General features: G+C 38.6%; 1 protein-coding gene across 2 annotated transcripts in view; it reads left to right on the top strand.

Annotated features, from left to right (window-relative positions):
• The window catches only part of LOC133658340 (SH2B adapter protein 2), a 69,926-nt gene that overhangs the window by 42,020 nt on the left and 8,761 nt on the right, over window positions 1-19,145 (top strand). For both annotated transcript variants that reach the window (XM_062060252.1, XM_062060251.1), the window contains exons 3-7: window positions 12,780-12,881; window positions 12,979-13,070; window positions 13,354-13,457; window positions 13,521-13,682; window positions 18,908-19,110. In XM_062060252.1, coding sequence (XP_061916236.1) covers window positions 12,780-12,881; window positions 12,979-13,070; window positions 13,354-13,457; window positions 13,521-13,682; window positions 18,908-19,110 — 663 coding nt within the window. The remainder of the gene's footprint in view (window positions 1-12,779; window positions 12,882-12,978; window positions 13,071-13,353; window positions 13,458-13,520; window positions 13,683-18,907; window positions 19,111-19,145) is intronic.

The raw sequence follows: 19,145 nt of genomic DNA, 5'->3' as shown, positions 1-19,145 counted from the left end.
AAAATGAAGATGAAAAAATAAATGTAAGCCCGTTTTTTCAAAAGGCATGGCTTTTATTTACAAAAAAAAAGAAGTATGGCCACTCAGTCAACATTGACAACAACATGACTAAATATTCTGTAACAATGTAAACATTTAAAACTTTTAACATTTAACAAAATTAAAAGTAGCTTATATGCTTTTTAATGTGCAAATATAAAAGTCAACATCCAGTGCAAATCTTAATATTCTGCAATAGTATAAGCATTTCAAAAGTAAAAGTATTGCTTATTTTGCTTTAAAATGTGCAAAAATAAAGATAAACATCCAATACAAAAAAGTGCAAAACGAAATATTCTGTAACAACAGTGTAAACATTTCAACAAAAGTGAAAGTATTGCTTATTTGCTAAAATGTGCAAAAATAAAGATAAACATCCAATACAAAAAAGTGCCAATCTAAATATTCTGGAGCACTGTAAACATTAAGTATTGCTTTTAAAATGTGCAAAATAAACATCCAGTCCAACACAGTACACAATAACCAATTCTACTCATTCCAGTGAGTGACTAACAGTTGTAATGAAGAAAGGTTAGCATGTCTACTTGCTTTGGTTCTTTTCTTGTTTACAATATTCCCAGCAGCTGAAAATAGGCGCTCAGAAGGGGTCGATGTGGCTGGAACTGAGAGCTAATTAGCCTTCACCTCAAGCCAGGATTGCGAGTGAGCTGAGCTGCAGTTTAAGTTTCTAGAAGGTCAACGGGCTCATAGTGATGTTACTAGTAGTTGACTGGGAGGTGTTTATTATCATTTGGGGACAGTCCGCTGCCTGATGCTCACCTGCTAAACACCTATCTGCTCCACGCTGAAGCGCTGACTACATGCGCTCTGAATACGCACTGCTGATTGGCTGGTAATGCTTCGTGTGTACCAATCAGATGGTTGTGTGGGTGGGACAATGCTGCGTGTGTACCAATCAGATGGTTGTGTAGGTGGGACAATGCTGCGTGTGTACCAATCAGATGGTTGTGTGGGTGGGACAATGCTGCGTGTGTACCAATCAGATGGTTGTGTGGGTGGGACAATGCTGCGTGCTGAGACAGAGGCAGACGGAGCAAAGCAGCTTGTTAAGACTTTTGCTTTAGCTTAGAAACTCGTTCGGTACACCCCCTTACCGAACCGAAAGCCCCGTACCGAAACGGTTCAATACAAAACACGTACCGTTACACCCCTAGCAGATACAAATGACACATTCATGTTTTTGTGTAATGATGACAACGTATACTCGCGCGGACGATTGACTAGTTGATGGTTTTCTTTTCAAATGTTCGTTCATAGCCGTTGTGCTGCTATGATAGGCCATTTCCGCTCGACACAGTGTGCATACAACAACATTATTAGGCCGTTTATTGAAATACTCCCACACTTTTGACCCCTTTTGGAATGCTTTTCCCCCCTCGCTCGCACCGCTCGCATCGTCTTCTTTGATCGTCTGCTTTGCGCTTCGCCATGACGGTAGTGTGACGTCATTATGCGACGCGTCGACGCACAAAAACGGCGTCGACGTATTTACGTAACCGATGACGTCGACTACGTCGACGCGTCGTTTCAGCCTTAGTTAGTTTAGGGTTGTAGCTGCCTGGAGGTGAACTTTTATTGCGGTTTTGAAGGAGGATAGAGATGCCCTTTCTTTTATACCTGTTGGGAGCGCATTCCACATTGATGTGGCATAGAAAGAGAATGAGTTAAGACCTTTGTTAGTTCGGAATCTGGGTTTAACGTGGTTAGTGGAGCTCCCCCTGGTGTTGTGGTTATGGCGGTCATTTACGTTAAGGAAGTAGTTTGACATGTACTTCGGTATCAGGGAGGTGTAGTGGATTTTATAGACTAGGCTCAGTGCAAGTTGTTTAACTCTGTCCTCCACCTTGAGCCAGCCCACTTTAGAGAAGTGGGTAGGAGTGAGGTGGGATCTGGGGTGGAGGTCTAGAAGTAACCTGACTAGCTTGTTCTGAGATGTTTGGAGTTTAGATTTGAGGGTTTTGGAGGTGCTAGGGTACCAGGAGGTGCATGCATAATCGAAAAAGGGTTGAACGAGAGTTCCCGCCAGAATCCTCAAGGTGCTTTTGTTGACCAGAGAGGAGATTCTGTAGAGAAATCTCGCTCGTTGGTTAACCTTTCTGATTACCTTGGTTGCCATTTTATCACAGGAAAGGTTAGCCTCTAGAATGGAACCTAGGTAGGTGACCTCATCTTTCCTGGTGATAACAATGTCACCCACTTTTATGGTGAAGTCATTGACTTTTTAAGGTTGATGTGGGACCCAAACAGGATGGATTCTGTTTTACCAAAGTGTATGGATAGCTTGTTGTCAGCGAGCCGGGTGCAAGTTCTACAGAGCTCAGCACTGAGGATTTTCTCCACCTGTGACTTGTCCTTGCCGGATACCAGCAGGGCAGAGTCATCCGCAAACAAAACCAATTCACAGTCGCATGCCGATAACATGTCGTTTATGTATATTAGGAACAGTAAAGGTCCCAATATACTGCCTTGGGGGACTCCACAGCTCACCGAGAGGGGGGGGGGGGGGGGGACACGGTGCCGTTCACCTCTACCACCTGCTCCCTCCCCTCCAAGTAAGATTGCATCCAGCTCCATGAGGTTTTGTTAAATCCGATTGCTCTGAGCTTATCCAACAGTATAGCGTGGTTAACGGTGTCAAAGGCCTTCTGAAGGTCCAGCATGACCATGCCGCAGTATTTGCCCGCGTCCACCTCATGTTTGATGTGGTCGGTCAGATAGAGAAGGCATGTGTCAGTGGAGTGGTTAGTTCTGAAGCCGGATTGGAATTTGTACATGAGTTTATTAGTAGCAAGGTAACTATCGACCTGTTCATAAACTATTTTCTCCATTACTTTCGAAATGGAACTGAGAATAGAAACAGGTCGGTAGTTGCCAGGTTCCAATTTGCTTCCTTTTTTAAAGAGGGGAGTTACTCTTGCTATCTTAAAATCTTTTGGTACTTGGCCTTGTGTAATTGATAGGTTTATTATGTGCGTGATGATCGGGGCAATGATGGAGGCAGAGTCCCTGAGGAATCTGGAGGGAATATTATCAAGGCCGGTGGCCTTGTTAGGGTGGAGCGCGCTCAATTTTTTAAACACCTCATCAGCTGTGACCATTTCTAATTTGAAATCATCGTTGGATACTCCTAGCTTTCTGTAGAAGGCTTTAATGTGTTCTACACCAAAGCGACCAGAGTGGTGGGACAGCTTGTTGACAAGAGTTGCGGCTATGCTGGTGAAAAATATGTTAAGTCTGCTAGCTACCTCCATTTTGTCTGTAATGAGGGAGTCACCCTCCTTTATGCTGATGTTGGTGAGTCTTGTTTTAAGTTTCTGGCTGCAACCAGGAAGCTGGTTGTTGAGGATTTTCCAGAGCTCACGTGGCTTATTTGTGTTTTCCTCTATTTTGTCGTTAATGTGATTTTTTTTTTTAAGGATTTAGTCAGGTTGGTTGACTTATTTCTTAATTTATTGGATTGCTTTTTGAGAGTTGAAAGGAGTAATTTGAGGTTGATATTATTGGGTTGTTTATCTACTTCTGTTTTACATTTTTGGTATTCAGAGTATTTTCTGTCTCTGTCTTTTATGGCAGCTAATAGGTCCGGATTCATCCATGGTTCCGAGCGGGCTTTGATCCTGACTGTTTTCACGGGAGCCATGTCATTTAGTATCTTTAGGAACGCCGTTTTGAAGCGATCCCAAGCAACATCGACCAGGCTGCTCGCGAGCACAGGGGACCAGTCCCACTCATCTAATTTTAAATTGAAATTGTCATTGGAGTATTTTTTGAGGGATCTGGATTGGGCTGTTATGTGGCCATTGGCTTTGGGTTTAGCTATTTTGCGGGTGCAGAAGGTTAGATAGTGGTCGCTAAGACCACAGATCATGACCCCACTATTTTTTATTTTAGGCCAGTCTGAAGTGAGAATGAGATCTATGGTTGATTGGGTGGAATCACACACCCTTGTAGGTAGCGCTATTAGCTGGGAAAGACCGTGCAGATTACAAAACTTGCTGAAGAATCTGAAGACAGGCGCATCTTTGCGTTGGATATCTGTGTTCAGATCCCCAGTTATAATTTTCTCCACGTTGTCTGTTCCTGCCAAGTTCTCTTCCAAAGCCCCATAGAAATCACTCTGATTAGGGGGTCTATAAACAGTCCCTATTAGTACCGGCTTAGCGTTTTTAAATTTGATTTCCGCCCACACAGATTCCAGGTCATTGTGGTTAAGATCAGTGCGAGTTATGTATTTAATATCTTGGTGAATATACATACAAACGCCCCCACCGATCTAACATAATATTGTGAGAGTCCAGTCCATAGTGGATCTAACATAATAGTGTGAGAGTCCAGTCCATAGTGGATCTAACATAATAGTGTGAGAGTCCAGTCCATAGTGGATCTAACATAATATTGTGAGAGTCCAGTCCATAGTGGATCTAACATAATAGTGAGCGTTCAGTCCATAGTGGATCTAACATAATAGTGTGAGAGTCCAGTCCATAGTGGATCTAACATAACAGTGTGAGAGTCCAGTCCATAGTGGATCTAACATAATAGTGTGAGAGTCCAGTCCATAGTGGATCTAACATAATAGTGAGAGAGTCCAGTCCATAGTGGATCTAACATAATAGTGTGAGAGTACAGTCCATAGTGGGGCCAGCAGGAGACCATCCCGAGCGGAGACAGGTCAGCAGTGCAGAGATGTCCCCCAACCGATGCACAGACTATTTAGGAACGAGGAAATTTCATGACTGCATTTGTTGCACAGGTGGCATCCTATGACAGTTCCACGCTGGAAATCACTGAGAGCGGCCCGTTTTTTCACAAATGTTTGTAAAAACAGTCTCCATGCCTAAGTGCTTGATTTTATACACCTATGGCCGGACCAAGTGATTAGGACACCTGATTCTCATCATTTGGATGTGTGGCCAAATACTTTTGGCAATATAGTGTGTGTGTATATATATATATATATATATATATATATATATATATATATATATATATATATATATATATATATATATATATATATATATATATATGTATATGTATGTATATATATATATATATATACACTACCGTTCAAAAGTTTGGGGTCACCCAAACAATTTTGTGGAATAGCCTTCATTTCTAAGAACAAGAATAGACTGTCGAGTTTCAGATGAAAGTTCTCTTTTTCTGGCCATTTTGAGCATTTAATTGACCCCACAAATGTGATGCTCCAGAAACTCAATCTGCTCAAAGGAAGGTCAGTTTTGTAGCTAAACTGTTTTCAGATGTGTGAACATGATTGCACAAGGGTTTTCTAATCATCAATTAGCCTTCTGAGCCAATGAGCAAACACATTGTACCATTAGAACACTGGAGTGATAGTTGCTGGAAATATACACCTATGTAGATAATGCACCAAAAACCAGACATTTGCAACTGGAATTGTCATTTACCACATTAGCAATGTATAGAGTGTACTTCTTTAAAGTTAAGACTAGTTTAAAGTTATCTTCATTGAAAAGTACAGTGCTTTTCCTTCAAAAATAAGGACATTTCAATGTGACCCCAAACTTTTGAATGGTAGTGTATGTATGTATATGTATATATATATATATATATATATATATATATATATATATATATATATATATATATATATATATATATATATATATATATATATATATATATATATGAGAGAGAGAGAGAGATGTTTTTGTACTGTCTGACGTGAAGTACAAATATTGGAGGGTTCATTTCCACAAGGAGGGGCACATTGTCTCGCCCACTGCAAGCTTACCGAAAGCGCTGCCTTGGTGAAGTGCTTGCTTGACATGTGATCCTCTGACAGGAATTGTGGGTGTGGTCGGCGACTAGGATCAAGATGCTGTTACTCCAGACAGATCAGCTGATAAGCCTCAGCCAGACCATCAGTCTCCACACACACACACACACACACACACACACACACACACACACACACACACACACACACACACACACACACACACACACACACACACACACACACACACACACACACGCACACACACACACTCACACACACACACACCAAGACAGAAACTAATGTCTCAAACACACCCTTTGGATCTGTTCAGATTATCCTTAGCAAAGGGCATACAGAGGCCACCGTGATCATGCCGCGTAAAACTCTTCCTGTTTTATTTTGGCTGCGATAATTATTGATGGCTTGAAAAAACATTTTTTCCTGCTGCCATGCTGCGGTTAAGCTCAACCTTTTCCTCATGTCAGACCAGCGACTGGGGGCGGAGGTGTGGCTTTGTGCTACATGTCTCATTTGGACCCTTCATTATAATCCCTAAGGGGACAATTTTGAGGGTTTCTTGACAAATAACCCAGAGACAGGTTGTCTAATGGTTGTGTTTAAAACCCTACTTTAGGACTTTAAGTATGGTGTTTTATTGTAAAATCGTACTTAAGAAGGGCCTATTTTAATCTCGGACGGTTTGTAATTGCACATTTACAGCAGTCTTCCTGGGGTGTAGCACAAAATTAAACTGCTAATTAGTGTTTCTGTTGTAGTGCAGAAACTATGAAAATGTTTCATGTTCCACCGGCACTGTGTGGTAACCGAGTGCAATAAAGTATGAGCAGAATATTCTACACTTACTGGAAACTTAATTGAGTTCAACACTAATTCAATGCTAAATGTATTGTTGTGGTGGTTTAGAACTACACTGCATCATACTTGGAGGTGTTTCTCATGTTTTGATTACCCTATTTATATACAAACCCCGAGGTCAGGCCCAGCGAAGCAGACGGCGTTTCTGGGTGTTGTTGATTAACGGTTTTCGCCTTGCATAGGAGAGTTTTAACTTGCACTTACAGATGTAGCGACCAACTGTAGTTACTGACAGTGGGTTTCTGAAGTGTTCCTGAGCCCATGTGGTGATATCCTTTACACACTGATGTCGCTTGTTGATGCAGTACAGCCTGAGGGATCGAAGGTCACGGGCTTAGCTGCTTACGTGCAGTGATTTCTCCAGATTCTCTGAACCCGTTGATGATATTATGGACCGTAGATGGTGAAATCCCTAAATTCCTTGCAATAGCTGGTTGAGAAAGGTTTTTCTTAAACTGTTCAACAATTTGCTCACACATTTGTTGACAAAGTGGTGACCCTCGCCCCATCCTTGTTTGTGAATGACTGAGCATTTCATGGAATCTACTTTTATACCCAATCATGGCACCCACCTGTTCCCAATTTGCCTGTTCACCTGTGGGATGTTCCAAATAAGTGTTTGATGAGCATTCCTCAACTTTATCAGTATTTATTGCCACCTTTCCCAACTTCTTTGTCACGTGTTGCTGGCATCAAATTCTAAAGTTAATGATTATTTGCACAAAAAAAAAGTTTTTTAGTTTGAACATCAAATATGTTGTCTTTGTAGAATATTTAACTGAATATGGGTTGAAAATTATTTGCAAATCATTGTATTCCATTTATATTTACATCTAACACAATTTCCCAACTCATATGGAAACGGGGTTTGTACACAAAATGGGCAACGTTTTATAAACACCTCTCTTTATCCTGCAGTTCTACATTAGTGCAAGCTACAACCACAATAATAATATATTTGTTAAATGAATACCTCACTGACATTCCTTTGATTGTGATTAAGGTGAACATAGAAGGTGTATGTCGGGCAAGTGACCATATTTAGTACTTACGGTAACTTAAACCACATGCATCACTATAAAGGCAGTGGAACCATGTGATGTTTCTCAAATATTTTCCCAATAACGACAATTATGCGAAATGTACAAAAGTTGTCACGTTGTGTAAATGGTAAAGAAAATCAGAATACAATGATTTGCAAATGCTTTTCAAATTATATTAAATTGAATAGACTGCAAAGACAAGATATTTAACATTCGAACTGGTAAACTTTGTTATTTATTGCAAATATTAGCTCATTTGGAATTAGATGCCTGCAACATGTTTCAAAAAAGCTGGCACGAGTGGCAAAAAAGACTGAGAAAGTTAAGGAATGCTCATCAAACACTTATTTGGAACATCCCACAGGTGAACAGGCTAATTGGGAACAGGTGGGTGCCATGATTGGGTATAAAAGCAGCTTCCATGAACTGCTCAGTCATTCACAAACAAGGATGGGGCGAGGGTCACCACTTTGTCCACAAACGCCTGAGCAAATTGTTTAAGAACTACATTTCTCAACCAGCTATTGCAAGGAATTTAGGGATTTCACCATCTACGCTCCATAATATCATCAAAAGGTTCAGAGAATCTGGAGAAATCACTGCAAGTAAGCAATGATATTACGGACCTTCGATCTCTCAGGAGGTACTGCATCAAAAAGTGACATCAGTGTGTAAAGGATATCACCACATGGGCTCAGAAACACTTCAGAAAACCACTACAGTTGGTTGCTACATCTGTAAGTGCAAGTTAAAACTGTACTATGCAAAGCCAAAGCCTTTTATCAACAACACCCGGAAATGCCACCGGCTTCGCTGGGCACAAGCTCATCTTAGATGGACTGATGCAAAGTGGAAAAGTGTTCTGTGGTCTGACGAGTCCACATTTCAAGTTGTTTTTGGAAACTGTGGACGTCGTGTCCTCCGGAACAAAGAGGAAAAGAACCATCCGGACTGTTCTAGGCGCAAAGTTCAAAATCCAGCATCTGTGATGGTATGGGGGTATATTAGTGCCCAAGGCATGGGTAACTTACACATCTGTGAAGGCACCATTAATGCTGAAAGGTACATACAGGTTTTGGAGCAACATATGTTGCCATCCAAGCAACGTTATCATGGACGCCCCTGCTTATTTCAGCAAGACAATGCCAAGCCACGTGTTACAACAGTGTGGCTTCATAGTAAAAGGGTGTGGGTACTAGACTGGCCTGCCTGTAGTCCAGACCTGTCTCCCATTGAAAATGTGTGGGAGCCTAAAATACCACAACGGAGACTGTTGAACAACTTAAGCTGTACATCAAGCGAGAATGGAAAACTGAGTGTTGTTAAAAGGAAAGGCCATGTAACACAGTGGTAAAAATGCCCCTGTGACAACTTTTATGCAATGTGTTGCTGCTATTAAATTCTAAGTTAATGATTATTTGCCAAAAAAAAAAGTTGTTTTTCCGTGTGAACATTTAATGTATTTGAATATAAGTTGAAAAGGATTTGCAAAACATTGTATTCTGTTTTTATTTACGTATTACACAATGTGCCAACTTCACTGCTTTTGGGTTCTGTAGGAATTTGCTGCAAAAATGTTTGTCACTCCATGATGTAAACTGAATTCGGGGGCTGGTATGGTGTCATTCCTGGGCCGGATTTGGCCCCCGGACCACGAGTTAAATATCCCTGTTCTTTCTTTTTTTCTTTAGTTTATTTGGAACATGAACACACTTACAGCATAATACATCACACAATTTCATATCATTTCACTTTACATCATGTCCGAAAAGGAGTAGGAAGAAGCAAAGCTTATTTAATCCTACCCTTTTTCCACTTCAGAGCGTTTACAAATATATATATTAATTTACTGACTTCTTTTTGTAGCACAATGACATCCGTGAATAATTAATAGAGCAGTTTTGTAATATATATTTAAGTAAATCATGATAAACGTACTGAGATGAAGAATATTTTATTTTCAATAAGGTTGAAAGTTTTTCTTATAATTCTTATTTGTACTTTGTAAGCACTATTAATTTGAACAGCATCTTAAACTGGATCATATCAGTACATTGTTTAACTTCTTTACTTAATTCATTTCATTATTTAATTCCACATACTGATATGCTAAAGGTTCTAAGTGTTGTACGTGCGTACAAATGTTTTAAATATTTTTTTTCCTCTAAGGTTATATTTCTCCTCTTTAGTTGAGAAGAATTGTTGTACATTCTTTGGTAGCAGGTTATAGTTTTCTTTGTACATCATTTTAGCTGTTTGCAATTTTACCAAATCATCGAACTTCAATATTTTTGACTCAATAAATAAAGGGTTTGTATGTTCTCTATATCCAACATTATGTATTATTCTAACTGATCTTTTTTGTAACACGGTTAGCGAATGTAGCGCACATTTGTAGTTATTTCCCCATATTTCTGCACAATAACTCAGATATGGTAACACTAGCGAGCAGTAGAGAATATAAAGTGATTTTTGGCCGAGGACGTATTTTGCTTTATTCATTATTGAAATGTTTCTTGCCACCATATGTTGTATATTTTGTATATGAGATTTCCAGTTCATTTTATCATCTATTAATATTCCCAAAAATCGGGTTTCTTTTACCCTTTCAATGTCTACTCTGTCTATTTGTATTTGTGTACGATGCTCTTTTCAAAGCATTTTTTTAATTTATTAATTTCTCCTGTTATTATTTGTATTATCTTCTATGTGTTCTCTCCTGAACAGAAAGCAGTTGTGTTGTCTGCAAATAAAACTAACTTTAAATCCTTTGTAACTTTACAAATGTTGTTTATATAAAGATTAAACAATCTTGGTCCCAGTATTGATCCCTGGGGTACACCACAGGATAAATCTAGCCGTGTTGACATATTTTCACCCATCTTCACATATTGCTTCCTGTTGGTTAAATAGCTTCTTACCCAGTTCAAGACCAAACCTCTGATGCCAGATCGTTGTAATTTTTTTATTAAAATATCATGATTAATTGTGTCAAATGCTTTTGTTAAGTCCATGAATACTGCGGCCGCACATTCTTTACCATCTATTGCATTGGTCATTTCCTCAGTTATTTTGATTAATGCTATCGATGTTGAGATATTTGCTCGGAATCCATATTGGTTCTCCACGAGCGTTCCACTTTTTCACTGCATTATCTTCCAGTCATTGAGGCTTCACCGACAGAGATGTCAACGGTAAACACAATTCTGAAAAAAAGTGGCCAAATTGCTGATCGGCTTGAGAGAGATGAACAATGTCTCCCTCGTTCAGAATACGCAAAGTCACACTTAATCAGTTAGTTCTCTAATAAAAATTTGAGTTTTTGCCACATTTGAGAAAAATCCCTCAGAGATTTTTACTATTTCTTTTTTTTTAGTTACTTAAGTTAAATACTTAAAAAATAGAATGTGAGGTTACAGTGCACTTGACGTTAAAAAAATTATAATAATCATAGTTTGAGTTTGTGCCAAATTTGAGGAAAATCTATCAAAGAATTCTTGCGATAGGGCTTTAACAATGTGCAAAGTTAAGACAAAATAATAAAAAAATGTATACAAAAAATACTCAAAACCTGCTGCGACATCAACACATTGTTTTGTTCATGTAAATATTGTTTTATACCATATTGTGTACAGATTCTAAACTGTAATGCAGTTTTTGTTGTATTTCCATTTTGCGGCATTATTCGATATTTTGATTGATGTCAGCCATTTTGGGCCAAAGTGTTCTTTATTTTATTTTATTTTTTACTTCCTCTTATAACACAGTATCTACTGAAATTTGTAATGTATAAAACATCATTGTTTAGCAAAATGTACCATGTGTATGTTCAATTGCACAAGTTGCTATTCACTTATTTTGAAGCGTTTTATCCATTTTTTTTTTTGTTTCATTTTTTAAATTCAAATTAAAGTATACCAATGCTAAAATACTTGTCTCAAATGTTAGGTATATGTATTAATGCCAATTTGTGAGAGAGATTCTGTTTCCAGAATGAATGTAAAATAGGGCTGTCCGATAATGGCTTTTTGCCGATATCCGATATTCCGATATTGTCCAACTCTTTAATTACCGATACCGATATATACAGTCGTGGAATTAACACATTATTATGCCTAATTCGGACAACCAGGTATGGTGAAGATAAGGACCTTTTTTTTTAAAAATTAATAAAATAAAATAAGATAAATAAATTAAAAACATTTTCTTGAATAAAAAAGAAAGTAAAACAATATAAAAACAGTTACATAGAAACTAGTAATTAATGAAAATGAGTAAAATGAACTGTTAAAGGTTAGTACTATTAGTGGACCAGCAGCACGCACAATCATGTGTGCTTACGGACTGTATCCCTGCAGACTGTATTGATATATATTGATATATAATGTAGGAACCAGAATATTAATAACAGAAAGAAACAACCCTTTTGTGTGAATGAGTGTAAATGGGGGAGGGAGGTTTTTTGGGTTGGTGCACTAATTGTAAGTGTATCTTGTGTTTTTTATGTTGATTTAATAAAAATAATAAAAACCGATACCGCTAATAAAAAAAACGATACCGATAATTTCCGATATTACATTTTAAAGCATTTATTGGCTACATCTCTAATGTAAATAAATTTACAAGAAAAACCAGCTGCATCAGATTTTCGTTTTTTTGTCATTCCTATTTTTATACATTTATGGCTCTAAAAAAAAAACGGCAGGATATTTTGCGGATAACTTTTAACCTAATGTCCACAAAGGCATTGTCTATGCAAAAATGCAAAAAAAGAGTAGTGCCCAGACGTGGGAACGAAAATCACTTTCTAGCCACTTTTTCCTGGTTCACCTTATGACCTACTTGTTGATAAATATGTCTAATCGGGTATTGAATAGTTTTTCCATGATTTCGGAGAATTCTACCAGAATAATTCCACACTGTTAATCATATAAATTCTAATCCATTGTGTATAACAGCTGTCTAAATACTTCTGAACCTAACCAGCCACTGTTTATATAACTAATAAATGTACAATTATTTTTCATGTTCAGTCGTCCAAACCGAAGGTGAGCATTCCCTTGACGGCCATCGTGGAGGTGAGGACCACCATGCCCCTTGAAATGCCTGACAAAGACAATACTTTTGTTCTCAAGGTAAAAAAAAAAAAAAGGCACTATATCGCATTTTATTCTTGCTCCTCAAGCAAATGTGCTTACTGGTTGTAAATGTCCTGTTTGGTTGATCCTGTAGGTGGAAAACGGGGGCGAATACATTCTGGAAACCATCGACTCTCTGCAGAAAAACTCGTGGGTCGCTGACATCCAGGACTGCATAGACCCCGGGTAAACCGCCAGATAAATATTTGCTGTTGAGGGAAGGATGGACGGAGGGACAAACGGGGAATGTGACGGGGAGAAACACACACAGTCATTAATCATGCAATTAGTGGAGGTTTTGACAGCCCTCTTTTACACAAACATAAACACACACCACTGACATTCTTCCTCATTGCTCAGCACAGGATAGAAGTAAACAGCGACTTTATTTGCGTCCATATTAGTAGAAAGCGTACACACTGGTAGTTATCCATAACCCCCGCCATCCCCCTCCCCTACTTGTGTACAGCGACAGCGGCGACGACATCGAGCTGGCGTCGTGTCCTCACGGTCAGGCCTCCTCCAAAGACTGCTCCATGGTGGCCTCCTGCAGCTGTGAGCTGCTCTCTGAGGGTGAGACCATTCGGCCGCGCCATCTTGTCCTTGACATTTGCTGATACCCGTCAACTTGTTTAGGTGTGTATCGAGCTCCAGAGAGGTTATGTCCTACCGCAGCAGAGCATTACAGTGCCCCCGCCGTGCGTTGCAGAGAACCACCCTTCACCCAGCATCCATCCCACATGCCTTTGGAGCGCTTCCTCCAGTCCCCAGAGGTCCTGGCCTCCAACTCTGCAGCAGGCAATACCCCTTACACACTTATCCTAGCACGGTGGTCGGCAACTGGGGCTTTTGAAAAACGTATGAAAATGGACAATGATAAAGGAAAAAATATATTTTTTGTTTTAATATGGTTTCTGGACGAGGACAAACACGACACATTGTTAGAAATCCCACTGTTTATATTAAACATTCTTCCTTGATGAGAGTATTTGGCGAGCGCCGTTTTGTCCTAATTTCGGTTGTCCCTGAACTCACCGTAGTTTATTTATATCAGGGGTGTCAAACGTACGGATCAGGCCCGCAAACAGGTTTTATCCGTCACGCGGGATAAGTCCGCTAAGTATAAAAATGAGCCGAAATTTTTGAATGAAAGAAACTGCTGTTCTAAATGTGTCCACTAGATGTTGCAATAGCAATTATTTGCATATTTGTAGATGATGCTACATATGTACAAAAAATAAACCACATAATGTTAGTGTACCAGTCGACAAAAATGAGCAAACTACATAAATAACATCCTGAAATTTCATTTTGATGTTATTTTTTTATAGACTAGACTAGACTAGACTTCCTTTTTATTGTCATTCAAATTTGAACTTTACAGCACAGATAAGAACGACATTTCGTTACATAAGCTCATGGTAGTGCAGGATAAAAAAAAGCAATAAGGTGCATATATAAATATATAAATAATATATAAATACATATATAAAATAAATAAATATATATAAATATATATATAAATAAATAAATAGATTACTGTACAGATAAATATATTGCACTTTTTCACATGCGTCCACGTTTATGGATGTATGTTATATTGTCTTTTTTATTCCAGCGAGTTAATCCATTTTGGGGGGAGTTGAGGGGATAATTTAATTATGATGCGTTCAAGAGTCTTACGGCCTGAAGGAAGAAGCTGTTCCAGAACCTGGAGGTTCTGCCACGGAGTCTGTGGAACCTCTTTCTAGAGTCCAGCAGTGAAAACAGTCCTTGGTGGGGGTGGGAGGAGTCTTTGCAGATTTTCTGAGTCCTGGTCAGGCAGCGGCTTTTTGCGATCTCCTGGATAGGAGGAACCAGTCAGTGGCCTAGTGGTTAGAGTGTCCGCCCTGAGATCGGTAGGTTGTGAGTTCAAACCCCGGCCGAGTCATACCAAAGACTATAAAAATGGGACCTGTTACCTCCCTGCTTGGCACTCAGCATCAAGGGTTGGAATTGGGGGTTAAATCACCAAAAATGATTCCCGGGCGCGGCACCGCTGCTGCCCACTGCTCCCCACTGCTCCCCTCACCTCCCAGGGGGTGATCAAGGGGATGGGTCAAATGCAGAGGACAAATTTCACCACACCTTGTGTGTGTGTGACAATCATTGGTACTTTAACTTAACTTTAACTTAAGAGGAGTCCTGATGATATTTTCCGCCTTCCTCACCACTCTCTGGAGAGACTTCCAGTCTGAGGCATTGCAGGCTCCAGTCCAGACAGAGATGCTGTTGGTCAGCAGGCTCTCTATAGTGCCTCTGTAGAATGTGCTGAGAATGGGGGGAGGGAGCTGTGCTCTTTTCATCCGACGCAAAAAGTGCATGCGCTGCTGAGCTCTTTTTACAAGAGCTCTGGTGTGTATCTTGATAGATTGAAAATTAACACCAATGAGTTGACTGATGAACATTATTATTCAGAAAGTATAAATAACGACAAATAAAGTATATATACTATTAACCGCAACATGTAAGTGTAAAACAACAACAACAACATTATGATGTGTACATTTTCAGAATGTGCTTGTTCGGGGCGGTATAGCTCGGTCTGTAGAGTGGCCGTGCCAGCAACTTGAGGGTTCCAGGTTCGATCCTCGCTTCCGCCATCCTAGTCACTGCCGTTGTGTCCTTGGGCAAGACACTTTACCCACGTGCTCCCAGTGCCACCCACACTGGTTTAAATGTAACTTGGATATTGGGTTTCACCATGTAAAAGAGCTTTCAGTCACTATTGAAAAGCGCTATATAAATATAATTCACTTCACTTCAGTTCTATTTTTAAACCAAAAAAAACTAACTGAAGTTGTCTTCATTTTTAAGTTATCGTGCCGTGATTTTACCAGTCCGGCCACTTGGGATTAGATTTTTCTCCATGTGGCCCCCGGTCTAAAACCAGTTTGACACCCCAGGTTTATATGCACCACTTTTCTCCAAGACAGACCTGTGTTAGATAGATAGATAGATAGATAGATAGATAGATAGATAGATAGATAGATAGATAGATAGATAGATAGATAGATAGATAGTAGGGGTGTGGGAAAAAATCTATTTGAATTCAAATCGCCATTCTCACGTTGTACGATTCAGTATCGATTCTCATTTTTCAAAAATCTATTTTCTTTTTTTTTCTTTTTTTTTTAAATCAATCCAACAAAACAATACACAGCAATACCATAACAATGCAATCCAATTCCAAAACCAAACCCGACCCAGCAACACTCAGAACTGCAATAAACTGCAATTGAGAGGAGACACAAACACGACACAGAACAATCCAAAAGTAGCGAAACAAAAATGAATATTATCAACAACAGTATCAATATTAGTTACAATTTCATCATAGCAGTGATTAAAAATCCCTCATTGACATTATCATTAGACATTTATAAAAATAAAAAAAACAGAACAATAGTGTCACAGTTGCTTACACTTGCATCGCATCTCATAAGCTTGACAACACACTGTGTCCAATATTTTCACAAAGATAAAATAAGTCATATTTTGGTTCATTTAATAGTTAAAACAAATGTACATTATTGCAATCAGTTGATAAAACATTGTCCTTTACAATTATAAAAGCTTTTTACAAAAATCTACTACTCTGCTTGCATGTCAGCAGACTGGGGTAGATCCTGCTGAAATCTATGTATTGAATGAATAGAGAATTGTTTTGAATCGGAAAAACATCGTTTTTGAATCGAGAATCGCGTTGAATCGAAAAAATCGATTTATAATCAAATCGTGACCCCAAGAATCGATATTGAATCGAATCGTGGGACACCCAAAGATTCGCAGCCCTAACAGAGTACTTTATTGATTCCTTCAGGAGAGTTCCCTCAGGAAAATCTAAATTCCAGCAGCAGTGTACAGAATTGAGATCAAATTTAAAAAGTAAAAAGTAAATAATGGGGGTATAAATGGAAATAAATTGGAAAATATTCCAATAAGAATACAAATAAAAAGCAACAATAAGAATACAAATATAACAGTAAAAATAAGAATATAACAAGAGAAACTAGGCAGTAGTGACCATGTTATGAAAAAGTATTGCAGTGTTATTGCACAGTTTATTTCAGTATTGTTATTGTTTTGCATACGTTACGCCACTCCTTTGTCTCATTTTGTCCACCAAATGTTTTATGCTGTGCATGAATGCACAAAGGTGAGCTTTGTTGATGTTATTGACTTGTTGGAGTGCTAATCAGGCATATTTGATCAGGGCATGACTGCAAGCTAATGGAGCTAACATGCTATTTAGGCTAGCTGTATGTATATATTGCATCATTATGCCTCATTTGTAGGTATATTTGAGCTCATTTAGTTTCCTTGACTTATGTCCTTTGTGTATTTAATTTATTTTTGCATGTCTCATGACACATTATCTGTGTGTAGTATTGGCTGCATTTCAGATAGTTGTTTGTATACCATGTTGTTCCATACCACAGCAAACGTTACACAGCTTGCAAAGATCGTAATGGATCCATTAGAAGAAGACAGCCTGTCGTTTCCTTTAACTTGGACACACACATCTATACCTTTGGCCATTAAAAAACAGTCATTTCCCGAAGTTATCTCACCTTCTGAGAAGCCTCTGATTTACTAATGTTTTCCAATGTTGTAAAAAGTGTAGAATAAATATTACATTTCAACATTTCTCACAACGAAGATTTGCGTCAGCCTGCGACGCATAGTCATTTTGATAGTAGGCTAATATAGCTCATATAGGCACTTACATCATGTGTTGTCTTCATTATAACACTTATATTATAACACTTATATAAGACTTTACAGTCATTTTGATAGTAGGCTAAAATAACTAATATAGACACTTACATCATGTGTTGTCTTCATTATAACACTTATATAAGACTTTTCAAGTCATTTTGATAGTAGGCTAATACAACTAATATAGACACATCATGTGTTGCCTTCAATACAACACTTATATAAGACTTTTAAAGTAATTTTGATAGTAGGCTAAAGTAGCTAATATAGACACTTACATCATGTGTTGTCTTCATGATAACACTTATATAAGACTTTTAAAGTCATTTTGATAGTAGGCTAATATAGACACATCATGTGTTGCCTTCATTATAACACTTATATAAGACTTTTAAAGTCATTTTTATAGTAAGCTAATATAGACACTTATATCATGTGTTGTCTTCATTATAACACTTATATAAGACTTTTAAAGTCATTTTGATAGTAGGCTAATATAGCTAATATAGACACTTACATCATGTGTTGTCTTCATGATAACACTTATATAACTCTTTTAAAGTCATTTTGATAGTACATCATGTGTTGTCTTCATGATAACACTTATATAAGTCTTTTAAAGTCATTTTGATAGTAGGCTAATATAGACACTTACATCATGTGTTGCCTTCATTATAACACTTATATAAGACTTTTAAAGTCATTTTTATAGTAAGCTAATATAGACACTTATATCACGTGTTGTCTTCATTATAACACTTATATAAGACTTTTAAAGTCATTTTGATAATAGGCTAATATAGCTAATATAGACACTTACATCATGTGTTGTCTTCATGATAACACTTATATAGAAAATACTTAAGGCTGTCATCGGCAGGTGTACCAAAACAGTTAGGATTCCTGCTCCCCCAAAAGCTGGACACATATTTTGTCTTTCAGCGCCTCGTTCTCCCGGTAGATGCTCGAGGAACTACACGCTACCAGACCCCCCCGGCCTCTTTGACGGCCACGTCTGGCCCATGTACTTGAAACACGAAAATAATGTGTTGCCTTCATTGTAACTCTTATATAAGACTTTTAAGTCATTTTGATAGTAGGCTAATATAGCTAATATAGACACTTACATCATGTGTTGTCTTCATTATAAACTTTTAAATGATATGGCTCTTTCCACATTTTGGGTTGCCGACCCCTGTCCTAGCAGGACAATGTTTAATAGACATGAGATATATTTATTTTGTTGTGGTGGCTCTGTTAAGGTGGCAGCGACGAAGCCAAGGACTCTGAGGGCGACGCCAGCCTTGCAGGATACCCATGGTTCCACGGAACGCTGTCTCGTGTGCGAGCGGCTCAGCTGGTGTTGGCGGGCGGGGCAAGGAGCCACGGGCTTTTTGTGATACGGCAAAGTGAGACGCGGCCCGGGGAGTACGTGCTCACCTTCAACTTCCAAGGCAAAGCCAAGGTAAGAGGATGGAAAACACACCTGCTAACAGGATT

The sequence above is a fragment of the Entelurus aequoreus genome, linkage group LG10 (assembly GCF_033978785.1).
Source record: "Entelurus aequoreus isolate RoL-2023_Sb linkage group LG10, RoL_Eaeq_v1.1, whole genome shotgun sequence".
Classification (NCBI taxonomy): domain Eukaryota; kingdom Metazoa; phylum Chordata; class Actinopteri; order Syngnathiformes; family Syngnathidae; genus Entelurus; species Entelurus aequoreus.
Note: the sequence above shows the minus strand (reverse complement) of the source record. Positions and strands in the feature narration are given on the sequence as shown.